This window comes from Sciurus carolinensis, chromosome 5 (assembly GCF_902686445.1).
Source record: "Sciurus carolinensis chromosome 5, mSciCar1.2, whole genome shotgun sequence".
NCBI lineage: Eukaryota > Metazoa > Chordata > Mammalia > Rodentia > Sciuridae > Sciurus > Sciurus carolinensis.
Window position 1 is genome coordinate 161,607,147 of NC_062217.1, and position 27,175 is coordinate 161,634,321.

Genomic DNA, 27,175 nt, shown 5'->3' on the forward strand with positions numbered 1-27,175 from the left:
ATATGTCCTGGGTTACTCAGCTCAATATTCCAGGCCAACCTGTTTTTACACAAAGAGACTTAAAATTCAGATCTTCTAAACCAAGTGGGAAGAAAAGGTAATTTACATGTACATAGAAAGTTTTAGTGTTACAAATATTTTACCAATTATATTCCCATTTTCCACATAAATTACTCTTATTTCTTTATTATTGGATGAATATTAGCTGATAGAATTTATTTCAGAATATTGAGTTGTTGAATAAGAATATGGAACACCATCATCTTAATTCTCACAAAGATTGTCACACCATGTATATAGACATGTATATACACATGTAAGTTGGTAGTTCAGATTTTTCTCAGGGTGAATGGGAATAAGGAAAAATAGAGATTATTTTAGGTGCAAATACGTAGTTTAAAATGTTTGAATATTTGTTTAATGAGCTTGTATTTTACTGTTCAGATGACAAAGCCCCGGTGACTGACACGAACATTCCGTCCCATCTGGAACAGATGTTAGATATACTGGTTCAGGAAGAGAACGAGCGGGAATCTGGAGAGACGGGGCCATGTATGGAATATTTGCTCCATCACAAGATCTTGGAAACGTTATACACCTTAGGGAAAGCTGATGTAAGTTCCTGCTCCACAATGTGTTCTTGGGCATGTAATACACACGGTGATGTCTTAGAGATAAAGAAGTGGCCAGTTAAATTATAGAGGTCCACATCGCACATGGTAGGATTTAAATCCAGATTGTGGGACATAAACGTCATGTGGCCTGTACAAATGTGTTGTCCTCCGAGACAGCAAAGCTCCCCAAGTGCTGCAGACTATAGCTGGTACGTGGGCCACTTAGAATTCCAGGTAAAATTTTCGTGAAAATAAACTCAAGTCCGTGTGCTCACAATCAAAGGAAATGGGAAAGAATTGTGGGACAATTCAAATGGGACAACTGGGTTACAAAAATTATTTTTCACAGTCCTGGAAGAGAAAGCCACTGATTATGCTGACATTTAAATGAACAAATGAGTGGAACCAATTTAAAATTTTAGGCCTAATGAATTTTGAAAAATCTTTGCAAAGCTAATATTAGCCTGTAAATAACATTTTATGCCACAAAACTTCCAAATGATATTCACGCATCATTTAATGACAGGGATATGTTCTGAGAAATGTATTGTTGGGTGATTTCGTGTTTACTCATTCAAGCCTCAATGGTCTAGCCTACTGCACGGGGAGGCTGTGTGGTCCAGCCTGTTGCTTTTGGCTGCAAAACTGTGCAGCATGCTACTGCCCTGTTACAACACCAGCTGTAACACACTGCTGGGGATCAGGACATAGAAAAGGCACAGTAAGAGTAGGAGGTGGGAATTGTTCAGCTTCATTTTAAGCTAATGGGGATCATCCTTATATATGTGGCCCATCTTTGACTGACATGAAGTCACACAGTACTAACTACACTTAGACCAGTTTTCAGACCACGTGGTGGTGTGAGGGAAGAGGAAGAGCCTTGGGTTGGTAGGAGGGATGGCTTCCCATTCCAGCTTTGTCGCTGACACCCTGTGACCTTTAGCAAGTCTCTTTGGTTAATCTTCCTCCTCTTTAAGAACATGAAAGTGATTGCTAAAGGGCCTCCCCTAACTCTGAAAATCTCTGATTCTGTTCCGTGAATTTCTATAATATATGTGAAAAGGCCAACTGAAGCAATAGTGGACACACTTTAATACCAAGTAGAGTTATGACTAGTATTGAAGACAGTTTCCTTCTAAGTGTATAATGCATTTCAATTTTAAGTTAACTGCATTCAGTTTATGTCTTCTAAACCACAAATCCTAATAACCTGTAAGTCATTGTCCTCCTGCCTTTTTTTCATGTCCTTGGAGAAAGGGACATGAAAAGTATTATTTGATTTTTTAGCAAAGAATAATTATATTACTAGCAAATTTATTTTGATAATAGATGATTATAAATACTATCAGCATTTTACCTGAATAATGCAAGATACTTGTTATCTTAAAAAATATTGTTGTGTAGCCTGGTACGGTAGCACATGCCGGTAATCCTAGTGGCTCGGGAGGCTGAGGCAGGAAGATCACATGTTGGAGACCAGCCTCAGCAATTTAGTGAGGCCCTGAGCGACTTAATGAGACCCTGACTCAAATAAAAAATAGAAAGGGCTGGGGATGTGGCTCAGTGGCTCAGCTCCTGGGTTCAATCCTCAGTACCAAAAACAAAACAAAACAAAACAATAATTGTTCTTAAGATTATAGTTTATACTATTTCCAGGTAGCACATCTATGATGATTCTTTGCAAAGACTCTTTTTGTGATCATATTTTAAATGGAAGGCAGTATCAGCCGCTTAATTATAGAACCTATAAGCTGCTGATTCATGTTCTTTTCGTCCATAGTGTGGGGGATCATTAGGTTCACCTACTTTTCAGCAAATACTTAAGATAACTGGCATGTTACAAAATCTTCTTCATTCAATATTCTTTACCTATAATTATCATATTGTAAATACTTTTGCAGCAAATTTAAAACTTGTTAGAATAAATTACAACAGTGTGTACATAGGATTCGCTTTACATTCGTATGTGAATTAGGCATTCTTGCTCCTATGTGAGGAAAACAGAACACTATTGATTACCTGTCATTAGCGTAAATCAGAAGCTTCTGCCTTTGCTCCAGCGGGGCGTCAGCTCCTGTCGTTTTATGTCACCCCAGCATTTATGGGTTGACGTTGCCTGACTGTGCTGTTTGTAATCACATGAAGCTATAGTCTCCTGCACTATATTATGATCTCAACTGTATAATTTTATTTCTAGAATGCCAGGCATTAATATTAATTAAAAATTTTGTTCTGACAAAGTCAGTGGCCAACTGCATTGTCTTTTGGAGGTGGAACGCCTTCGCAAGCGTCCTGCCCTCTGTGTCAGGCTTTCAAGGGTCTGCATTACTGTTCTCTTCCTGTTTGCTTTCCTTCCTAACCAGTGCCCCCCAGGAATGAAACAGCAGGTTCTGGTTTTCTACACTAAGCTCCTGGGAAGAATCCGGCAGCCTCTGCTTCCACACATCAACGTGCACAGGCCGGTGCAGGTCTGTTGTTCCCCTTGCATGAAATTACTTGGTTTGATTTCTTTTAGTATAGAAATAATTTTATATTAGTTTTCTCTTTTTCTTATTTTTTGGGAGAGGTTGTACCAGGGATTGAACACAGGGGCACTCGACCACTGAGCCACATCCCCAGCCCTATTTTGTATTTTATTAGAGACAGTGTCTCGCTGAGCTGCTTAGCCCCTTGCTTTTGCTGAGGCTGGTTTTGAACTTACGATCCTCTTGCTCCTACCTCAGCCTCCAGAGCTACTGGGATTATAGATGTGCACCACTGCACCCAGCTAATTTATATCATTTTTCTAAGAATAAAATCAATAAAGGAAATTATTCTAAAATTAACAAGCAAATTAGCAAATGCTTGAGTTTTCCTTATATAGTTATATTACATGTATTTCGTGTCTTTATTTCTCTTTTAAAGTTTCATACATTGATTTCTTTTAAAACTTTTTTTTTAGTTGTCAGTGGATATATATATATATATATATTTATTTATTTATTTATTTATTTATTTATATGTGGTGCTGAGAAACCTGGTGCCTCACACATACTAGGCAAGCGCTCTACGGCTAAGCTCCAACCCCAACCCCATTAATTTTTTTTTTTTTTTTACTTTACCTCCATGATATTGTGAGGATTATTGTTTATTATGTACCTCATTAAATTTTTAGACTAACAAACTTGAAAAATTTACTACTAGTTTATTTTTATGTGAGTGATTATAAATATTGTTAGTGTCCCAAATAATGCAATATATTTGCATTATTTGAAAATTTTAAATATCCTTAAAGTAAATGACTGGCTATTTGTGTACTTTTTCAAAGTTTTAAAAATTGTTTTGACAGAAATTAATTCGACTCTGTGGTGAAGTCCTTGCAACACCAACGGAAAATGAAGAGATTCAGTTTCTCTGCATTGTGTGTGCGAAGCTGAAACAGGATCCCTACTTGGTTAACTTTTTTCTGGAGGTATGCTTCTCGAACCCCAAATATGCTTCCATATAAAAATTGAGTCCCATGAGTAATCTAAGGAGGAATTATACTCCGCAAGTTATCAGAATGCTTGTTTCACTTCATAGAATTGTTTTTCATCTAAGATCAGTGTTTATTCAAATTTGAAATCTCCTGGGAAAAAGATTTTCAAAGAATGCGGTTGAGCCAGATATGTGGGGCAGTACCAGGACTGGACAGGTACCACCTGAGGCCCTGAGTGTGGCTTGTTGGAGAAGTCACCGAAGTTCAGATCAGGCAGGTCAGCCAGGCTTGCTCCCCCGTGTGGTGGATGATCTGGCACAGGGCACGGAGGGCATGTGCAGATTTGGACAAGCTGTGTTAAATCACCAGTTCCCTCACCAACCTCGTATGGCAGTTGGGTTTGCTCTAGTAATTTGTGCTCTTTTTAAAGCCTCAACCAACACGTCATAGTTCACTTAAATCAATTGGTATTTTGGATTTCACTTTCAGTCTGAAAGTAGAAAATAAGTTTTGTGCACTCCCTGCTTGCGATCGCTTTGTTTCCAGTAGTGAAAACATTTAGGAACATGTTAGAAGAAACGGCTACGGTGTTTTGTCTTTAGTTTGTTTTTTAATCTCCTGTCTTTCATTTTATTTATTTATTTATTTACTTATTTATTTTTGCAGTACTGGGGATTGACCCCAGGGCCTGGTGCCTACAAGGCAAGCACTCTACCAACTGAGCTATGTCCCCAGCCCTTGTCTTTGATTTTAGTAAGGTGTAAGTTACATGCAGCCCAACTTACTCCTTTTGGTGTACAGTTCCGTAAGTCTGACAAACACCTAAAGTAGTGTAACCACCACCACAGGCTAGGCACCAGGTCACCCCTGACCCTGACCCCCAGGCCCTTGGCCAGCAGCCCCTCCGCTCCCAGCCTCATTCGGTCGTGGCCTGTTCTCTGTCCCAACAGTTCTCTTTCCAAAAGCATGTGAGCGTGCTTTTCCCCTTGACTCAGGTGGCCAGCGTCATCCAGACTCTGGTTCCCTTGTTCAGGTGAGTAGGTCCCTGTGTGAAGCAGTTGTTGGTTCGTCAGTTGGGGACTTTGGGTAGTTTCCAGCTTGGGACAGTTACGAATGAAGCTACTACAAACATTCACACACACATTTTTGTCTGCATTTAGGTTTTCATTTCACTTGGAAATATTCTTAGTGGCAGGATTGCTAATTTGTTGTATACATACATGAATATATTTATTTTCGTAAGAAACTGCTGAAGTGTTCTCCAAAGTGGCTTTATCATCTTGCATCCCAACAATATGTGGAAGTTCCTTTTGTTCCCTGTCTTCACCCAGCACTGAGTGTTATCAAGTTTTTTTGTTGTATTTGTGTGTGTGTGGATTTGCCTTCTATTCACATTTTTTCTCCCTTTGGTACTGGGGATTAAACTCAGGAGCACTTGTCCACTGAGCCACATCCCCAGCTGTATTTTGTATTTTATTTAGAGACAGGGTCTCACTGAGTTGCTTAGTGCCTCACTTCTGATGAGGCTGACTGTGAACTCTCTATCCTCCTGCCTCAGCCTCCTGAGCCACTGGAATTACAAGTTATGCCACTGAACCTGGCTTTTTCTATTCACATTTTGAAGAAATAATTTAGGACACTAGTAGGCACTGTTAACTGAAGGTAGGTAAGCAACTTAGGGATAAAATTGCATGAATTTTAATTTGTAGGTAGTGTTAAAGACTGTGAATTCCTGTTTTTCATGATAGGCATAATATTTTGTACATCATTATTTTACAAGTTTGCTTCAAAATGGTTCAAATAGTCTTATGATTTCATATTCCTAAATATTTGTCAGTTCCTTTAGTTTTTTACATATTTATAATAAATAGGTCAGTTTGACTGAGTATGAGATTTTTCTTCTCAAAGTTCATTTTTGCTAATGTTTTCTTCGATTGTACTTCAGATGCATGAATTCTCCCCCAAACTTAAGCTCGATGTATTTCTTCTTTAAAATTTCTAAAACTTGTTTCAGAAGTACATAGCCACAGGTCAGAACCAGAGGAAGTTTGCAGGCCTGTGCATAGTAACAGTGAGATGTACTTTATGTTCCCGTCTTCAGAGAAACCCAATTTAACCTCACTCCAGAGAACCCCTTCAGAATGGTGACATACCTGCTTCAGGTGAAATATGCAGCACATATCTCCCCAAAGCCTGAGGTGGTAGATGTCTCCACTTTTCTGAACAATAGGCTTATTCACGAGCTTTTAATGTCAGTTGTTTCAGCCTTCCTAGCATGAGAGTTATTTATGTGCATTTCATATTCTCCTGCTGGTCAATAAGCTCCTTGAGCACAAGGACTCCGTCTCCCCGGCTTCTCTAGTATCTGGGACAGTGCGTAATAACTGCTTAATTAACCCTTGTTGAATGAATGGATCTTTAGGAAGATGCAGTTTTATACTTTGAGTACAGATGGTAGCAAAAATATTTTGCAGTTCTCAAGCATGTGTCCCCTGAAGTCAAATCTCTTTCACTTATATCAGCCAGTACGTGCACCTACTATGGACCAAGTCGTACATATGGTAGGTATGTTAGAAATAGTCTTTACCCAAAGTTGTTTACAGTGTGATAAAGAGGGGAAGAACAATGTTCATATATTATGATCTATGGTGAAATAAGGTGAGAATCATAAGAAAGATTCAAATTAAATTCCTTAAGTGCTCACAGGATGAAGAGATTACATCTGTTCTAGGTCACCAGGGAAGACTTTATAAAAGAGGTCACCTTTGAGATGAGCCTTGATGAGTGTTTAGGTAAAACTAGGTGAACATAAGGAATAAAAATATGTTCGGAAACAGTATAATTAAGATGTCTAAGAATAACCTGGACAGGCTAGGACCTGCCAATGACTTTGAATGTCAGGATGGGTATTTGTGCTTACTTGTGGACACTGGGGAACCATCGATTATTCTTGAGCAAAAATGTTATTACGTGACAGTCTCTGTGCTTTAAGAAGTGAAATTGAGGCCAGGCGCAGTGGCACACACCTGTAATCCTAGCCACTCAGGATTCTGAGGCAGAGTATCATAAGTGATAGGCCAGCCTCAGCAACTGAGCAAGGCCTTGTCTCAAAATAAAAAGTAAAATGGACTGGGGAAGTGACTCAGTGGTTAAGCACCCCTGGGTTCAATTCCCAACACCAAAAAAAAAAAAGAGAGAGAGGGAGAGAAATTGGTGGCAGCATTTTGTAGAGTTGGTTCCTTTGGTAGGAGAGAGAAAAGTGGGAAACCAACTTGGAAGCTGCCAGAGTAACCCAGACAAGACACACTAAGAACTGTAACTGATAGGGCTGGGGCTGGAGCTCAGTGGCAGAGCGCTTGCCTAGCACGTGTGAGGCACTGGGTTCGATCCTTAGCACCGCATAAAAAAATAAAGGCATGCTGCCCATCTACAACTACAAAAAATATTTATTTGTTTTTAAAAAGAACTGTAACAGTTGCAGCAGAGGGTTGCAGTGAAGGGGGTCCTAGCACTTCAGGGGCCTGGAGGTAAGCACTACCTGGCTGTGTAACCGCTAAGGTGCGGGAAGCAGAGCAAGGGCGATTCAGTGCTTGAGGTCCTGAACTCGTCAGGCTGCTGCCCATGGAAAGAAGGGAACCCCGGGAGCTTATTCTGAGGGAAAGATGGTAATTTTGTTCTGGATACTTTGAGTCCTCTTGACACTCCATCATGATGCCCTGAGATAATGAGCAGGTGGCTTATATTGCTAATCCGTGATTTAGGAGGGAGTCTGGGTTTAAGAGGGTCAGCAGTTATGTGCCCACAAGTGTTGTGGGACCAGTGAGATCCCTTATATAGAAAGGGACACTTAGTGGAAGCACAGTGCAAGAATCAGGGCACAGTTGCTCATCACCTAGGGAACTTTTCTAAATGCAGATTCCTTGATTCCACCTCTAAACAGTTTTAGCAGGTCAGGACCCAGGAATCTGGTTTTTTGTTTTGTTGTTGTTGGTTTTTTTTTTTTTTTTTTTTTTCTTTTTTTCATCGAGCTCCACAGAAGACCAGAGTGCTAACAGCCTTGAGTCACACTTTGAGAAACAGTGGTATAAGGAGGGGTTGTGCTTCTCGTTCTTATTTGATACAATTTTCCAACAATATTGTTAGTATTTTAGGTGGAATGAAATGTCTTACTTTCATAAAGACCATGATTTGCAGTTGAATTTGTAAGAAACTGGCAAAATTTTTGGAGTATTCACTGAGTTCTAGAGGGTTGTTTTCTTTTAATATATGCACTGTGGCTGTTTGTGATTGCCTTTTAACCTGTGTGTGTAATTTGATATTTACTCTTATATTCAAGTGAAAATAATATTTTGCCTTGAAACTAATAATTTGTGTCAGTTAAGATTTTTTTGCAGGGGGGCGTGGAGAGGGCACCAACTTTCCAAGTACCTTTTCTTATCCTCAGATAAATATAAATAAAAATATCTGAGTGATTTCTAATATTTTTATAGAGCAGAAGGATAAGAAAGTATAAGGAAAAAGTTAGTAGAAAAATTTGAGAACTTTGGTAGAAATCTTAAGTCTAACTTTTTAACTTTGAACTTTTTGAACTTTGCAGTATTTTTGTTTGTAATTTTTTATCTTCCACCCCACGATCTTAGAGTTGACCTTGAAACACTGTATTTACAATAGCCTAGTGATGAGGAAAAAATTAACTATAATTGAACCCTACATATACACTATTATTAGTTGGTTATAGTTGTGGACAAATAGTTATCTTTAATATTTTTCATTACTTAAGGTCAGTGTAAAACATTTTGTAGTTAGTATGAAGAGTATCATTAACTTCTATGCAAAAATTGTAAAATTATATCTAAAACATGGTTTCTTTATAGTCCCAAGCCAGCTGCAATAGCACACACACCTGTAATCCAGGCTACTCAGGAGGCTGAAGCAGGTGGATCACAGTTGGAGGGTAGCCTGGGCAATTTGATGAGACCCTGTCTGAAAATAACAAGGGCGGGGGATGTAGTCCAATGGTGGAACACTTACCTGGCATGTGTGAAGCCCTGGGTTCAATCCACAGCACCACCAAAAATTTAAAAATAATTAAGAAAAAGAATGGATATTTTCATTTAATGTAATACTTATGGCCATTTAGACATGTGGCATATTAGTTATAGAAAAATCCATGGAAGTATGATTTCTGGCTTTTAAAGTTCTTAGTAATTCAAACCTTATCAAACATGTATTTCTTTTCAGAACAAGTTGAAGTCATTGGCTTCCAAAGGAGCACCAAATGTAGTTTCAGAAGACACATTAAAAGGTGAAGATTCCTTGTCAGCTGACACAGGACTGTCCCGTCAGCCAGAGGAGCTGTGTGGCGCCACTGGAGTGGAGCCCACGGAGTCAGAGGAGGAGCCCCCTCATCAGATGGATGAGCTGTCCACAAGCTTGGATGACCTCAGTGTCACTTCACTGCCAGAGGCCTCTGTTGTTCGTCCAAACCAGGACTACAATTTAGTGAATTCTTTGTTAAATCTCACCAGAAGTCCTGTGAGTCATCCTCCTGACTTTTTCTCCCTAACGTGATCACAGTAATATGCATTTAAGGTAGAAAACGCCCGGACATGGTGCTGCAGACCTGTAATCCCAGCAACTCAGGAGGATCTCAAATTCAAAGCCAGCCTCAGTAACTTAGCAAAGCCCTGAGCAACTTAGCAAGACCCTGTCTCAAAATAAAAATTAAAAAAGGGCTAAGGATGTGGCTCAGCGTTTAAGCACCCCTGGGTTCAGTCCCCAGTAACAAAAATAAATAAAGTGGAAAACAATCTATTCTTCTTTTAATGTAAAACACAAATCCTTTTATATTGAATTTTTCCAGCTTGATGCGTATCTAGTTCACGACTTGGAGGGGTATGTTTTTCCCGTAGGATGGACGAATAGCCGTGAAGGCATGCGAGGGCTTGATGCTGTTGGTGAGTCTGCCGGAGCCGGCGGCCGCCAAGTGCCTTACTCAGAGCACTTGCTTGTGCGAGCTCCTGACTGACAGGCTCGCCTCCCTGTACAAGGCCCTACCTCAGTCGGTGGATCCGTTAGATATTGAAACCGTGGAAGCAATTAACTGGGGGTAAGCATCATTCTTTGTATTTTCCCCTAAAGGTGACTTCTTATACCTACATTCAAAGATTAGTTCTTATTTTGCAATGATAAAAATATTTAGTTTTGATCGTAACTAATGATCTCTAAATGGAGTATTTTCTTGAGACATATTAAATTTATCAAACAGTGGTAACAAGTCAGTATTGGGACAGTCCAGCTGTTACATATTTGAGATACTTTTATTTGGTCCATTATGCTGATCAGTTTTTGAGGGTTTACATTAAGACCAGGAACTGTGGTCTGGAATTGTGGCAAAGCCTGTAATCTCACAAGTTCAGGGCCAACCTGGGCAGTTTAGCAAGACCCTGTCTCAGAATAAGAAATGAGCAGGGCTGGGGATGGAACTCAGTGGTGGAGCCCCTACAGGATTCAAGTCCTAATACCAGGACACAAACAAAAATCTGAAGAAACAAACCCAGTATCTTTACCTGGCTCTCTTTGTTAAATACAAAAAAAATCTGAAATAAGGACTCTTTTGGATAAGTGACTTGCACAACCTCTACAGCAGTCCCGTGTGCCTTGTGGCCCGCTTGCGTGGAATACCTCCTGCTCCAATCTTCACTCCTCTTCCCCCTTTCTGGCTTTCCACTTGGTTCTCATAAGATGATGTTGCAGAGCATGTTATAAGTTCTTAACAAGCAAAAAGCAGCATAAGTAAAACTACGCATAACACCCCCCCCATGAACAGCCTGCTCTTGTGACATGATTACCTTTTATTATTTTTCTCCAGATGTTTGACCCTTCCTTGTTTTTTGTGCGCTTTTCCACACTATGTTCTGCCACTTTTCAGGCGGATGTTGGGACTGGATTGCACTTTAAGGCCAGAAGAGCAGTTGGGCAGCTCCTTTCTCTTGCAGATCCTCCGTTGCCTTCCTTTCTGGCATCCCAGCAGCTGAGACCCTCCCCCTGACATGGCTTGGGCAGACTGAGAGCAGAAGCACGAGGAGCTGTCTAAATGGTTTTCCTCCTGCTCCATCCTGCTTTAGTCTCTCCCTTCCCACTTGGGAGTGAAAACCATTTACAGCTCTGATTTAAAAGGTTTTCTCTTACCTGGGGCTCTGCCCTAAGTCCTCTGGGATTGCCACCCAGTGTTGCCTCCGTGAACATGTCGTCACGTGTGTTCTGAGTCCATTCACTTCTAACCCTTCGTGTGTCCCTCGTGTGCTGCACAGGGCTCCCGCCCTTGGGTGATGCTGGGCTTGTGTTTCTTCCATGTCCCACAGCTTGGACTCGTACAGTCACAAAGAAGATGCTTCAGCATTCCCCGGAAAACGAGCCTTAATTTCATTTCTTTCTTGGTTTGATTATTGTGATCAACTCATTAAGGAAGCGCAAAAGGTTTGAAGTTTTTTGTTGCTTATTGGCATTTTAGTACGTTTACTAAATAAAATTTGAATCTATAATTTATAATCCCAAATAGATCTTAATTATCTTAGGATAATATATTTAGTTAAATAAAATTTTAAAAAGTGTGTGTGTGTGTGTGTGTGTGTGTGTGTGTGTGTTGCATTCTGGACTCAATCCAAGTTCAAGTCGATCCTTTTCTGTCTCTGTCAGTGTTGTAGTACGGTGCTAAACAAACTAACTTCACAACAGTGACTCCCACTGGTTCTCCTTTTGGGAAAATGTCAGTACTCCAAGGTTATTAGGATAATGTTCCTCTTATTTTTGGAAATTAAAAAATGTAAATAATCAACTAACTTACAATCTAGGTTTTTGGTCGATAGGCAAGTTATTTATTTCTACAATAATTTAGATGGGGAGTGCAAACTGACTTATTGATATGACACATCAATCTCTTTTCCCTTAAAAAATAATTATGCTCATACTGTATTCTAGACTGCTGCTGTTGCTCTTGCCAAAGCTGTTCATGAAAGATTTTTCGTTGGTGTTATGGAACCTCAGTTAATGCAAACGTGAGTACTCTCTTATCTTTAAAAAAGAAAAAAAAAAGATTCACTGTTTATGGCGTTTCTGCCCACTAACAACCTTTTATTCTCAGTTCTGAGATAGGTATTCTGACATCAACTGCTCTGCTTCATCGTATTGTTCGGCAAGTAACCTCTGATGTGTTGCTTCAAGAAATGGTGGTTTTTATCCTTGGCGAACAGAGGGAACCAGAAACTCTGGCAGAAATTAGCAGACATCCTTTAAGACATAGGTTAATTGAGCATTGTGATCACATATCTGATGAGGTAAGCTGTGTAATGATTTAGTATTGGGCTTGGATTCTTTGAAGTACTGATTTTAATGTATGTGTGAAGATTTTTTTCAGTCAGCTTTTATCAACTTTGGTTTCAGATAAGCATAATGACATTGAGAATGTTTGAACATCTTCTACAAAAACCCAATGAGCACATTCTTTATAACTTAGTTCTAAGGAATCTAGAAGAAAGAAACTATACAGAATATAAACCTTTGTGCCCAGAAGATAAAGATGTGGTAGAGAATGGATTAATAGCAGGAGCAGTGTAAGTATGAGTTTGATTCTGTGAGTTGGGCATACCTTGGAGCCAGAATCTTAGTTCTCTTCCTATGCTTAAAAAGTACCTCTAATAGCTTACAAGTTTTAAAAGTAAAATCCAGGTGCCCTGATACCACCATCCTTTAAAATTATAAGACATTCATTAACCCTCATGACAAAATTAGTATATTCTTGATCTTGTTAATATAAAATGATAATTTGTCTGTAAAATACATTATTCCAGGTCTGGGATGTAGCTCAGTGGCAAAGCATCTGCCTTGCATTTACAAAGCCCTGGGTTCAACCCCCAGTTCCAAAAAAAAAGACAAAAAAAAAAAAAAAAAAAAACCCACCCCCCCCCAAACAAATAAGATAAAATACATTATTCCTCAATTTCTGTATTAGAAAAATTATGTAATTTTTTTTAGACCTTAGCAAAGAACCCTTTGGTTTAGAAAAATGGAATAATTTTTTTGTGCATCATTAAATTAAACGTAGAGATCTGGAAGAAGATCCATTATTTACTGACATTCCACCAGATAATACTTTGTCAAACTCAGAGTGGCTTAGCTCTTCACCTCCTGCTACTCCAGACCACCCCAGAAACGATGGGAAAACTGAAGTCCATAAAATTGTAAATAGGTGAGTTGCTGTATGAATTTGACTTGCATCGCTTGTATTTGTTTTTATGGTGTATACTCACTCTGCTCCTAGATTGTTTCAGAAGTATGTTCAGAACTCAGTCTTCTTTAGAGGGCATGTCAGCTTGCTTGCTTTATTGTACAGCACATGACAGCCTGTGGGTACAGTGGCTGCAAGAGAACAGCTCTGCTTAATAGAAAAATAAGTTCAAAAATAGCAGTGGTTAAACGAGCCCTCAAAGCACCCCAGACTTTTATATGGAAATGACTTGATTTTAAGTAATTTCCAATTATAAAAACATTGAGAATAGCCAATTTGACAATTGTGTTTATTAAGCATGTGTTCAACTTAGGGATATTCCTCGTTTTTAGTTCATGGTTTTAGAGTTTTTATGAGTACCTTTTCTGTGGCAATCTTTCTTTCTTTCTTTTTTTCTTTCTTTCTTTCTTTCAGTGCTCTCACTGATAAGCCTGGGTACGACAGTTAGGTTAAGGAAAAAATTGCATGCAGCTTAAATGCAAAATTGTGGTGCATAAAAACCTGAAGTTCAATTACTTAAAAGCCAGTTTCCTGAAATTAATAGATATCATTGTAATCTAAAGAGAAAAAAAAGTCCCTTTTAGGCTTACTTCTAGCTTAAGTGGAATTAATCATTGTTTAATAAAACTTTAAATAATGAATGAGTATTTAATCAGTAAATTGGAAATCTCATTCAAGATAAGGACAGCATATAATTTTATTTTTTAAGTTTCCATTTGTTTTTGTTTTTTAAATTTTTTTATTCTAATTAGTTAAACATGACAGTAGAGTACATTTTGACACACTATAAATGGAGTGTAATTTCTCTTCTGGTTGTACATGATGTACACTAACACTGGTTATGTAGTCTTATATGTACTTAGGGTAATAATGTCAGATTCATTTTACTATCCTTCCTACCCCCATCTCCCCTCCCTTCACTCCCCTCTACCTAATTCAAAATAACTGGATTCTTCCCTAGCTGCCCCACCTCTATTGTGAATTAGCTCCCTCATATCACAGAAAACATTTGACCTTTTGTTTTTTGGGACTGACTTATTTCACTTAGCATGATATTCTCCAACTCCATCCAGTTACCTGTAATTGCCATTTGTGTTTGGTTGTTATTCTGTTTTGGGGTACTGGGGATTGAACTCAGGGGTACTCAACCACTGAGCCACTTCCCCAACCCTGTTTTGTATTTTATTTCTCACCAAGTTGCTTAGCACCTCAACATTGCTAAGACTGGCTTTGAACTTCAGTCCTCACAGGATGCTGGGATTACAGGTGTGCACCACTGCACCCGGCTGCCTTTTGTTTTTAACACTTGAATAAATTTAAGATATTATTGGATACTTTAATAGATGTGAAAGTATTATTGGATTATGAGAGTATTTCTATCATTAATTTATTATGGTCTTTTTCATTCAAGTTTTCTATGTTTGGTCCCGGATGAAGCAAAATCATCCTACCATGTTGAGGGCACTGGATATGATACCTACCTCCGAGATGCTCACAGGCAGGTCAGTGTCACAACAAATTTTGGCAATGAGGTCTAAGTGTGCATGCAAACCTTGTCACATTGCTGGGTTGCCCACAGCGATTACCCCAAATCGAGGAGTCCACTTGTGACCTTACTTTGCATTTCACTGACTGTGGTCTCTATTTCAAGATTTCTCTATGCTCTCTTAATTTTGTTTGTTTCACTTTAAGTTAAATCTCACCTGGATTCATTTCCCCTATTGATGCAAAACATGATAGCACGATAATTCTACCCACCCCCTCCACCCCCCACCCCCGCCCAGCCCTGGGCTGTTAGCGTCAACCCCCTTCCCCTGAGCAACGCTGCTCTGCAGACAGTGCCTGCCACTCGTGCCCACCACTGCCCAACCCTCACTCCTTCCTTCTGCCTTTCCAGAACTACTTCCTCCAAGACCTACTCTTAATTTTTAAATGGTCTTCTCTCATTCTTCTTTCTTCTCTATAGCATCTTACATTGAAAAATGTAAGAAATGCTCCCCCTTTAACACATTTTGTACTAAAATAAAATCCATCATTCTATTTTGAAATGTACAATTCAGTGACTTTAGTGTATTCACAGGGTTGTGTACCTAGCGTCACTGTCTCATCTCAGAACATTTTCATCATTCCAAAAAGAAACCCTGACTGAATTAAGCGTCCCCCAGTGCCACCTACTGCACCACCCCCAAACCCCGCGCCTGCGCTCTGCAGCGCCAGTCTGCTTTCTTTTCCTGTGCTTTACCTCTTCTGGCATCTCCTCAGTGGAATCGTACTATATGTAGCCTTTTATGTCTGCCTTCTTTTATTTAGCATAGTGTTTGTAATATTCATTCATGTCTCCGCATGCATCAGTACTTTCTTTTGTGGCTAAAAAATATTCTATTGAATATTCATGCCTTCAAATCATCTCTTAATCCAAAATCAGATTTTTTTGTAAATTTCTAAGAGTTTTATAGTTTTAGCTTGTACATGTACAGTTAGGTTTGTTTTTTTGTTGTTGTTGTTGTTTGGTGCTGGGAATTAAATGCAGGGGTGCTCTCCCACTGAGCTGCACTCCCAGCCCAGGGAAGACTCTCACTGGTTTATTTCAAAACTCTGTTTTGTCCTGCTGTTTCTGTCCCTATCCCAGGACTGTCTTGATTACTGCAGCTTTATAGTTTTGAAATTGAGAAGTTTGAGTCCTCCAACTTTATTCTTTTTAAAGATCATTTTAGCTATCTGTAGTACCTTGTACTTCCAAATGAGTTTTAGGATTACTTTGTCCATTTCTGGAAAAAAAAAAAAAAAAAAGACCACTGAATTTTGTAAGGATTGCACTAATTGTAATGATTGTAGATCCATCTGGGGAGCCGGGCTGCCTCAGCAGTATTGAGTCTTCCAGTTCAGGAGCAAGGGATACGTTTCCATTTACTCAGGTTCTCTTCAAGATTCTTTAGCAGTGTGTCCCGGTTTCAGTGTACAAGTCATGTGCTTCCTTGGTTAAGTCTATTCCTAAGCATTTCATTATTTTTAATGCTATCATAAGTGAAATAGTTTTGTGAATTTCATTTTCTGATTGGCATTGCTAGTGTTTAGAAAACAACTGATTTTATATATTGATCTTATCTCCAACTTTACTGAACTTGTTTAGCCCCCCCTCCTATTTAAAATATTACACTTCTTACAACTTTGCAGCGTAATTATAGTTATACATAACTGTAATGCATCAATTAAAAAATAAATAGAAGGAAGATCAATAGAGTAGAGAAGAGGGATGCGGGGGAGGAGGGTAAGGGGAGGAGGTAGTCTGAGGATTAAATGGAGGAAAACTATTGTATACATTTTTGAATATGTCAAAGTGAACCCGCTATTATGAACATCTGTGGTGCACTAAAAGAAAAAAAATTCTGAAATCTGCCATGAAAATAACTAATGGGTTAAATCCTTTAAGAAAGAGCATAAGCACAGTTATTAAAGGGAGTATCTTATCAATGTCAAACTCTGCCTTTTCTACCATCATGACTGCCAGTGAGAGTCTTCCCTGTGCCCCTCCTTCTTGGGTGTCTCCTGAATCATCTCTCCCTCCTCCCCAGGGCATCTCACCCGCTGTGACTTTCTGCATTCAAATGGTTCTTTATATGCCTAATTGAGGAAGTCACTTATATTTCATCTCAATTTAGTTTTGGGTAGTTCTTTAATGATCCAAATGCTTTCCCCCCCTAGTTCCGGGACTACTGTGCTATCTGCTTAAGATGGGAGTGGCCTGGGTCTCCGAAAGCATTGGAAAAGTGCAATTTAGAAGCACCTTTCTTTGAAGGTCATTTTTTGAAAGTTTTATTTGACAGAATGGGCCGAATTCTTGACCAGGTAATATATATATTTTTTTAATTTTTACTTTTACAGACTGCATTTTGATTCATTGTACACAAATGGGGTACAACTTTTCATTTCTATGGTTGTACAAAAAGTAGAGTCACATCATTCATGTAATCATACACATACCTAGGGTAAAACTGTCTGTCTCAGTCTACTCTCTTTCCTTCCCCACCCCCTCCCGTCCCATTTTCCTCTACACCATCCAAAGTTCCTCCATGCTAATACATTTTAAAATATTAATCTTCGTATTATTTTGTTAGCATTAACCATGGTACAAGCTCAAGTCCTTGTTTAGATTTTTCTGCTAAGGTCTTCTGTTATTCTCTTAGTTTTTCTACTAGATCACTTTTACTTGTGGATTGATTGCCAACAGCTGGCGAATTTCTGATGCATTGAGTGTGCTAATGGCCTAGTGGCTACCACTTGGCCTCCTGCAGAATTGTGTATCTTGCTCCTCATGTTGTGGTGACTTCTTTTATTACTAACTTAGCCTTTTAGGTGTTACAACTGATGAGTATAAATAGAGAGTAAAACCTGTCAAGCTCAGTTTAGAAGACCCCATATGTCATTTCAGTAGAATCTTGAGCACTCTGATCCCAGTGAAATGATGAATTTGGATCTTCAAACAAAGAATTTATGAATGATGCTCATTTTCATAAGGGACAGGGGAAATAAAGGTTAATTTACTAAATTGCTTAAAAAGTGGATGGAAATCTCCATCAGCCTGTATCTTGCAACTGTCATGAGAAATGAATTCCGGTTATAGATTCCCTGCTTCCTATCTGACAAACAGTGACAATAGAGTTTCCACACTGAGATAGAGACACTCTTGAAATAAAAGAACTGGCACAATACTCACCTCCACATAGAAGTTGAGTTAACCAATTTAGAACCATCTTTAAATTTGTTCATCAAAGTGCTTGTTCTTTTGGCTTGTAGTTAAATATTTGTGTTAGCCTTGGGAGTCACAAGGGAAGTTTACTCCACAAGCACATTTCCTCCAGTGACCAGAAAGTCAGAGAAATTTTAATTTAAGAAGTATTTCACTAGGTTAGCACCGTCAGTCACACCTGTTTCCGACAGTTACCAAAAAAGAGACCAGGTCCTTGTTTTAACCACTTCATAGCGTGTGTGCTATTTCTAGCGTCTCACTGTTTGAGCCTGACAGCCCAAGTCTGCTTTGTCAGTGTGGCTGGGGTCCCAGCTGTGTAAATCTCCTGGGTGGCCGGAATTCATCAGTTGATTGTGGTTTTGCTCTAATTTGCCAGGATTAGTTTGAATCTGATGAAGCTAACAAGCAAGAGATATTAATCAGCATCAAGTTAGTGATCTTTGGATATTTTGACTGAAAGCACTAAAAAAAGAATCTAAATTTTAAACAGTAGTCTCTGACTTGAAAAATTCCCCAAGTGGTTATCACACTTGGGCTTCTTCCTCCGGTTTGAGAGTGACAGAAGGAGGTACTGGAGAGACTGTCCTGAGACTTAGCACTCCCCAGAGCTGCTGTTCCTCCTGTCGCCCCATGTCATAGCAAGCAGAGTTCCAGAGCTCTTTCATAAATGAGGAATCCCGGGCTGGAGGTACAGCTCAGTTGGTAGAGTGCTTGCCTCACAAGCACTAAGGCCCTGGGTTCAATCCCCAGCACCGCAAAAATAAATAAATAAATAAATAAATAAATAAATAAATAAATAAATAAGGAATCCCTGTTGTCTGCTATGTGACTTAGAGCCAGTGAACTCTAGAGCCCAGCCCGGCGCTGTTGTTCTTTACCACTTGATTTTCCAAGTCTTTTTGGTAAGATCATGGCAATCTGATCTCAAAGACAGTCTGTGAGTCAGGGTGCTCAGCGTATTTGGTTTGGTTTCATTTTCTTTCTTTCCTAAATGCTTTCTGCTGAGAACTGGAGTGTCCTTGCATTTCCACAGGGTAACCAAGCTGGCGAAACGTTCAGTGTGGGTAGTTAGTAAGCACCAACGTCCTCGAGTGGAGCTGAGAAGTTACAGAATCCCCAGGGTTCAGAGAACACTGTCCTGTTGTCACATGTTAACTTTTAAAAAAACTATAAAAAACATTTAGTATTGTTTATAGCTGTGGTGATTTTAAAACAGTAAAATGCTGAATCCACAACAGAATGTAAAGCATAACAACAACAATAATGACGATGATGATGATGATGATGATGAGGAAGCCAAGTCCTGTCCTGCCCCGAGAATGGAGAGTGTGACTCGGGCGGGACTGCCCGCCCCCCCATTCCTTACTGTGACAATGAGGTCGTTGCTGCTTGTCCCAGCCTCCTCCTCAGATTTGCTTGCAAGAATTTAAATGAAATAAGCCATTTAAAAGGCTTCTAAAATATAAATTGTTGTTTAGAACAGGTATATTTAGAAATTTATAGACTAAAAATTGAGATTTTTAGAAATGATTTCAATCTTATTTTGACTGTCTGCATGTTTACCCCTTGGTAGAGGGTTGACTGCTGGTGACAGCAATGTGCGTTTCCTTTTTCTTTTTTTGGTACTGGGGATTGAACCTAGGTGCACTTTACCACTGAGTTACATCCCCAATCCTTTTTATTTTTACATTAAGATAAGGTCTTGCTAAATTGCTAAGGCTGTGATCCTCCTGCTTCAGCCTCCCAAGTTGCTAGAATTACAGTCCATTCACCATAGCACCTGGCTAACTGCTTTCAAGTCAAAGATTATTGTCCCACATATCAGATTTTATAATCAATGTGAGCTCAGTCAAAAATAGACCAAGTTCTTTTGACAAATCAGAGAATCTGGTTATCTTTCCTTTCAGGTGAATACTGTATAAAGCACAAAAAAAGGGATCCTAAGTAAAAGATAGAAACACTACTATCAGCCCCCAAAATATGAACTTGTTTTAAGGTTATTACCAATACAAAGTAGCAACCACTTCAGAGTACAGGGAAACAATTCTATTCTGCTCAGTGGTAGAGTGCTTCTTGCTTACTTCCTCAAACAAGGCCCTGAGTTCGATTCCAAGCACTGCAAAAAAGAAGGAAAGAATCAGTGTCAGCCTTAAAATTCTTAAAGAATTTAAGACCTAGATTTTTGTTCAAATAAAGTTACAAACCAAAGTAGCACCATACAGAGAAATTACAAAATCTAGATCATAAAAGAGCCTAATTTAAAGACAAATTATTTAAACACCTGTAATTGGCATACTTTAGTGACATAAAAATCTTAACTACCTGAAATAAAGAATCATGTACAATTCTGGACTTGTTATATTTTAAATTATTTTGTCTACACTTTTTACCAAATGTATCTTTTAATTGATTTTTATAAATAATTCCTTTTAATAGTTCCTTTTAAAATACAATTTAATGAGGCTTCATTGTTTATTGAGGTGAGTCTTGGAGAAGACTGTTGTATCACAAATATTATCAAGTAGAGTATCCTCAGACTCTCCTTTATTAGGAATACAAATTTCCTTTCATTTTTCTTGCTTAAGGCTACATTTTGAAAAAGAGTGACTTGGATAATTTTTCTTCTTTTATAAAACATCCATGTTCAAGACTCTCGTGGTAAGAAAGACGAAGATTGGATTTCAAGCCTGTGTTCAGTAGAATGTCCCTAATACCTTCTGACACATGTCCAGAGTCTCCTCTAAATGCCAGAGATTCACTTCTAATTGGTATTTGTTACGATCAAGGGTAACAAATGCATATGTACAGTATGTACCCTGATGACCTGTACACAATCGTCCGGATCCCTAGTGACTCAAAGAATGAAGCATCCAGATCCCATTGCTGATGTTAAACTTGGTCCTAAATCATCCTTCCCTTCCCTGAAATGCCATCTCTGTTTCACTGGCCTGGGTTCTCATCCAGGTCAGTTCTGTTTCAGCCAATCAGTTTCTTTTGGCTCCTTGGAAAAAGAAAACTGGAAGGGTCAAGAGGTTTCTTTTGGAAGTTCAAAGCAAATAACAGGAACTCGTTTTGTCTAGCAGACATTTTGCTCTGATGTTGACCCACTGTAAAGTACGTTCAGGCTGGCTGAAACAAAGAAACAAAAGGAAATTAACAGTCAGAATTCAAGTGAAGTTGTGTATCACGTACACACCGTGTCTGAGGAGCTGTACGGGCGGTGTACGGTTCCAGGGAGAGCTGCTCCTTATCTGCGGGCAGCACTTCTAATCTCCTCAGGGCCTGGAGGCGTCGAGTAGCCATTTCTGTCCCATCCACTTCCACTCTGTTGACAAGGCTCTGTGATGTGACTTTATCTTACTGTACATATGCTTTTGGTAATTGGTGATCATTGGATAATCTGAGGTGGGGAATATCATTTATGAAATTATATGACTAGATGTAAGAAGATGAATACCTTCTCTTTGGTCTTAGACTAAATGCGTCCTCTGTGGTTTGTAATTAATATTATATGACACATTGGTGGGTTTGATGCCCTCTTAAACTATGTTGGTACACAGCGTGTATGTTGTATGTCACTCCAGCTGTCTCTCTGTCCTGCACAGCCATACGATGTGAACTTGCAGGTGACCTCAGTGTTGTCCAGACTTTCCCTCTTCCCTCATCCACATACACACGAGTACCTTTTGGACCCCTACGTGAACCTGGCCTCGGGCTGTCGATCCCTCTTCTCTGTAATCGTCAGGGTGAGTCTCATTCTGTTCTGTTCTCTGGCATGGCTGAGCCTGTCAGTTAACTCTTCATATCACTGTATGTAGTTAGTGACACCCAATGAAGAGTATTGTGTATCTATTGATTTAAAGTGATTATCATACATTCTGAACTGTTACAGAATGTGGGGGTGGGAGATAAATTTATTCTTTTAAACAATATATATAATTTAATATTTTAGAGAACAAATATGGGCCCTTCATCAAAGATGGCTACAGAGTAGTGAAATTTGGGGTTCTCTATTTAGTGACAAGAAAGGAGGATTTTATCTAAGAACTCCTATGCAGTTGATTTCAGGAGCTCCCTGTTTCTGCTGCAGGTTGTTGGTGACCTTATGGTTCGAATTCAACGTATTCAAGACTTTACCCCCAAGCTGCTGTTGGTCAGAAAGCGATTGCTTGGTTTGGAACCTGAAGGCCCTATGTAAGTCCAGATTTTACATTCTTAGCAATCCAAATATTTCACACAGTGTAAAGATCTGTTGATGTGTCGATTTGTCATCTGCTTTCTCTAGCATTGACCACATCACATTGCTAGAGGGTGTGATTGTGTTAGAAGAGTTCTGCAAGGAACTGGCAGCCATCGCATTTGTGAAATACCACGCTTCCTCCGCACCATGACTGGCGTCTGAGTCACTAGGGATCTGGACGATGGTGTACAGTTCATCAGGAAAGCCTGAGTTCCACCCAGCCAAGAGAGGACGAAAGGCCTTTTTAAATCAAGAACTGCTGTAAACTGCACAGAACTGTTAAGAACCATCAAGTGAACACGCAATAAAATGCGGCACACTGTTTTCGTTGCTTTATTTATCACAGTAGTTCTCTCTAGAATTGCAAGTTGTTCGACCCAGATGCAGTCGAGGGACCTGCAGGAAATAAGCATTTCCAACAACTGTGTGAAAGCTGCACAATTTCTGATGTCACGACTTTGATGATACTTCTGTTTTTTTAATATCCTTTTAGGCAGCAAGGCATTTTGACATTCTCTGGGACTCAAATGCTTATATTCTTTTGGATTAATAAGCATAAGCAGCAAAAAAAATTACTAATTTTATAACTTTTTAAGGTTAAGATTCTTATCAAGCAAAAATATTTTAAAAAAACTGTAAATGAGAAAAAAAAATATAATTCAGGAACCAACAAAGGAATTAAGTTAATTATAGGAGATAAAAATGTGTAGAGCAACATTAACTTTCTTCAGCTTTTCTAAGAATAACAATTTAATATGATAAATTCTTGATTAATATAATATATATATATTTTTAAAGAAACATTCTTTTACTCCTCTGTGCACATAGCCATGTTAATGGTTGATTTCCATGTCTGGGTCCCAGTTGATTTAAATTGTCATTTTTGCAGCAATATTGAATATATATGCTCATCATTGGTAGCATTTGCTAAAATAATATTTTTAAAAACTAATTAAATTAACACAGACTGGGTTGAGAAACTTTTTTCCCTCCCTCTCTGGAAATTGCTTGATGGAATTGCTTTGTACTTGGTTTTGTTATTGAGGTGCATGGTAGTGTCCAGGTGGGGAGCCAACTGATAACTCTTAGCAATCCAATGCCAATGGCCTCTTACTGTTTACATTTTTTTCATTTTGTTGGTTTGTTTGTTTGTCTGAAATGATTCTAAAGAGATTAAACAAAGTCGTCTTTTAAATGTCCTGTTTACATGTTGAAGAATTGTGGGAGCTGGGAGCTGGAGGTGTCCAGGAGTGGGCGCACATGGGGTGTCTCCCTTAGCCAAGCTGCGCTGTGCACAGCGCGCCCAGTGGGCTGGACAGCTTGATGTTTGCTAGTGTCTTTCCATTCTGTCTGTGTGATGCTTATCAGTTGTTGCTTTTAAGCTTTTTGTTTGTTTAAGTTGAAATGTTAAGCAGCAGCACTTTCCTCTGCTCTTTCCACTTGCTAATATTTGGAGGAGAGACTGTCACGTTCCAGCTGGAGAGACGTGTCTCTACCCTCTTGAGAAGCCATTTGATGTAGGATGTTTGCATATACACATCACATGGCCCTGCGCTTACAAGCATGTTTTACACCGATCTGCTCACTTTGTTGTATTACTGTTTCTGATTTACTTTATAATTACTTTTCATTATTAAGAAAAAAACTGTCAAATGATCATGCATAGTCTCAGCTCTAGAATGTGCACCGTTGTTAAGAGGACTAAATTTCTTTTTTTTTTAATTGTTTTTATTTTTACAAACTGTGTTTTGATTCATGCTACACAAATGAAGAAGACTAAATTTGTAATTTGGTGCAAATCTTTCTTAGCTCATAAAAAATGCATTAAGTAAAACAGTGGAGCAACAAAAGCCAGAGAGTTACTTCATGCAGGATTTTCTTTCAGTGATTTTGAATGACAGGAAAACATTCAGTTTGCTATATTTATTGTAGTTTACTCAAAGAACAACATCTCCATTTTAGGTGTAGTTACAATCTACTTTGATGTAGATGTATTTAAAATAAAGCATTAAGAGATATTAGATATTTCTTAATGTTTTCATAGTGCTTAATAGGTATAGTAGCAGTGATATTACGTCTCAAACCAAATATGTTCTTATCCTTGATTTCACAATGGGACCTTATAGCTAATCCATGAACCAAGCTCAGAAAAGCTTTAACTCTTATATTTGATGTACATATGCTGCTTCTGAAAATATAATTTTCCTAAGTTATGATGACTTTTATTTGTGATCAACTAAGGTTTAAGGTTTTTCTTCTTTTCTTTATATATATATATTTAGTTCAGACCTAGAGTCAGCACAAGTTCTCACAGTGAGTTGGATTTGTTAACGTAGTACAACAACACTAGTCTTTTTCTCACTGTCTCTCAGAAACTGAATATTTCTATTACTCAGTACTTACCACAACAGTGACTAAAATGCACTGTGTTGGGTGGAAAGTGCCACCTCAGCCATTGATTGCCACCAAGTTCCAAACTGCATTTTAACCTTGCTTCATCTTTGTATAAATAGGTAGGCACTTTTTTTATTTTTAACTTTCTAACAGTATAGTCGTTGGGTTTATTTTTGGTTATGAGCCACATTCTTTACTTGATAGAATCAGATTTGTCTTAGCCAATTTCATGGTAGTACTCACATAACTGTAATGTTCTCATAATGCATCTGTTTGTGCAATATGGAAGCTGTGAGTGGGATTCATAGCTTTTTGGTTTAACTGTACATTGTGTTGTATATGTGTATATACGTGTGTATATAAATGTATATATATAAGGACCAAAATCCTTAGCTTGCTTACACTGTTGCTAGTGTAAAGATTGTTACACTTAATTTTACGGGGCACAAATTATGGAATTTCTTCATAAATTCATGGTAACATTTCCATAAATGATTGAATTATACAGTTCACCATTTAATTATGAAGCTCATAGGTATTGACCGAAGAAGTTACGGTGAAGTGCTAAAACCACAAATTGTAATTACACTTTGGGTCGTACAATATGTCAGAACATGCATGTCATTGTGACACTTGATCTGTTAAAACATGATAATCATACTTCTGGGCCCTGTAAAATAGTGTTACTGTAATACTCTGTTGGCCTCCTGCCTTGTTTACATTAAACAGAGGACATTTAGTACATTTTTCTACGTTGTGTAAGTTACTGACAGTGTTATCAAGGTCTGGACTTCGTGGGCCATCCAGGGAAAAGCTTTTCAGATGGTGATTGTGTACCTACCCTCTCTTCAAAGGAGGTTGTGATCAAGTTCAACTTTTTGTGCTAACAATGCATGCAGGACTAAGAGGGATAATCAAAAAATAAATAAATAATGTAATTTAAACAATATTGTCTTACATTTTTGCAGAATTCAAATCGGAAATGTTTCACCTACTGATAAGTCTTAAACAATGATTTTTAACTTTTCTCACCTTTGACAAAGGGATAGGGCACACCAATCAATGGGTCACTGCAGTATTGATTCTAGGGAGAGGAAAAAAGAAATACATCCATATTTATGGAGGAGGTCAGTCTAACCCAACAATTTCCCTGGGTAAATCTCATATATCCTCTAGTGGCCTCCTTAACAATCACTCCTCTAAAGGAAGTCTGAGAAAAACAACTAGTTCTAAATATTATTTCTTAACATTTTCCAGCACATCTTAGAACCTTTCTTTTTAGCTGATGTTTAAAACAATCAGACTGTAGATTTCCTCCATTCTCTTGAGAATGAACCCAAGCCCTTCATTGGAAACTGAAGGAAATATGTAACACATGACATAACCAGAAAGAAAAATAGCCACTTATTAATCTCAACCACCAGTAACCTTTTCAGCCAGTGTTATTCACAATAGTCTCAGAATGAAAATAGAGGACACTAGATTGAAGGGACAAAGGAGGCAGGGTTTAGGCACCCAAGAGTTGAAATTATCCTCTTTGCCCTGAGCTACTTCAAAAGAAAATTGCTTTTTTGGAATATGTAACTGAATTCCCAGTCCTAAACCTGGTTCAAATTGCTGTTAAATATCTTCCAGTGTTTTATCTAAAAAACTAGTAATCCCAAGGGACTCAAAAGAATTCACATAAAATTGTTGAAATTTTGCTGGAGGAAGAGCTATACCTCTTTTCCCCAAAATTAAAATGAGCAGAAGCACCTCATACCAGTTTGATGCTGAAGGATGCACAGAAGAAACAATGTTTTAGTTGGTTTTGGGCCAACGAAGGAAGGTGTTGCCTGTGGGCTGCCTCGTGGGAGACTGGGTTCTAACCTTACTTGGTAAGGCCCCGTTTGCCACCTCGGGGAGATCCACCTATACCTGCGTCCTGTACACTCAACTACTGTTACGGTTTGAGTATTGTGATTTGAAATGTTTTATTTCTAAAAATGTTGTATCATTTCTAAACATATACCAGAAATAATGCATGTATTTCATCCAAAAATAAAATGAGAATTGTTTATTCAACAAACTTATTGAGAACTTTTAATGAACCAGTTGCTAAAGTGTTGGGGGAATAAATGGAAGCCATCTCAGCCCTAATAAGTCACAGTCCTGGTGCCAATGCAATGTGTTTACACAAATGCAGTGCACATTATGTGGTGGACACTCAGAGAAATAGTATGCAGGTGGTGTGGCATCGGACTCAGTAGTTGCAAATTATCTAAAAGGAAGATCTGAGTCTAGGTCTCGATTGGATATTATAGCATATATTACTTTATTGATTTAATGCTTAATTTATATACATACATATTAATATATAGGCAGTGCTGGGGATCAACTCCAGGGTCTTGTGCATGCTTGGCAAGCACTCTACCTCATCAGAGATTAATCCATTTGA

At 38.6% G+C, this 27,175-nt stretch overlaps 1 protein-coding gene across 1 annotated transcript in view; it reads left to right on the plus strand.

Moving 5' to 3' along the window:
* The window catches only part of Fhip2a (FHF complex subunit HOOK interacting protein 2A), a 38,297-nt gene extending 11,497 nt beyond the window's left edge, over window positions 1-26,800 (plus strand). The window contains 16 exon segments of the mRNA XM_047553319.1: window positions 445-614; window positions 2,978-3,082; window positions 3,943-4,065; window positions 9,313-9,606; window positions 9,984-10,180; window positions 11,436-11,550; window positions 12,052-12,128; window positions 12,215-12,407; window positions 12,514-12,683; window positions 13,175-13,318; window positions 14,769-14,859; window positions 17,060-17,203; window positions 21,710-21,850; window positions 22,195-22,298; window positions 22,390-22,474; window positions 22,476-26,800. Of these exon segments, the coding sequence (XP_047409275.1) occupies window positions 445-614; window positions 2,978-3,082; window positions 3,943-4,065; window positions 9,313-9,606; window positions 9,984-10,180; window positions 11,436-11,550; window positions 12,052-12,128; window positions 12,215-12,407; window positions 12,514-12,683; window positions 13,175-13,318; window positions 14,769-14,859; window positions 17,060-17,203; window positions 21,710-21,850; window positions 22,195-22,298; window positions 22,390-22,474; window positions 22,476-22,514 (2,192 nt within the window). The 3' untranslated portion in view covers window positions 22,515-26,800.
* Window positions 26,801-27,175: the final 375 nt, after the last annotated feature.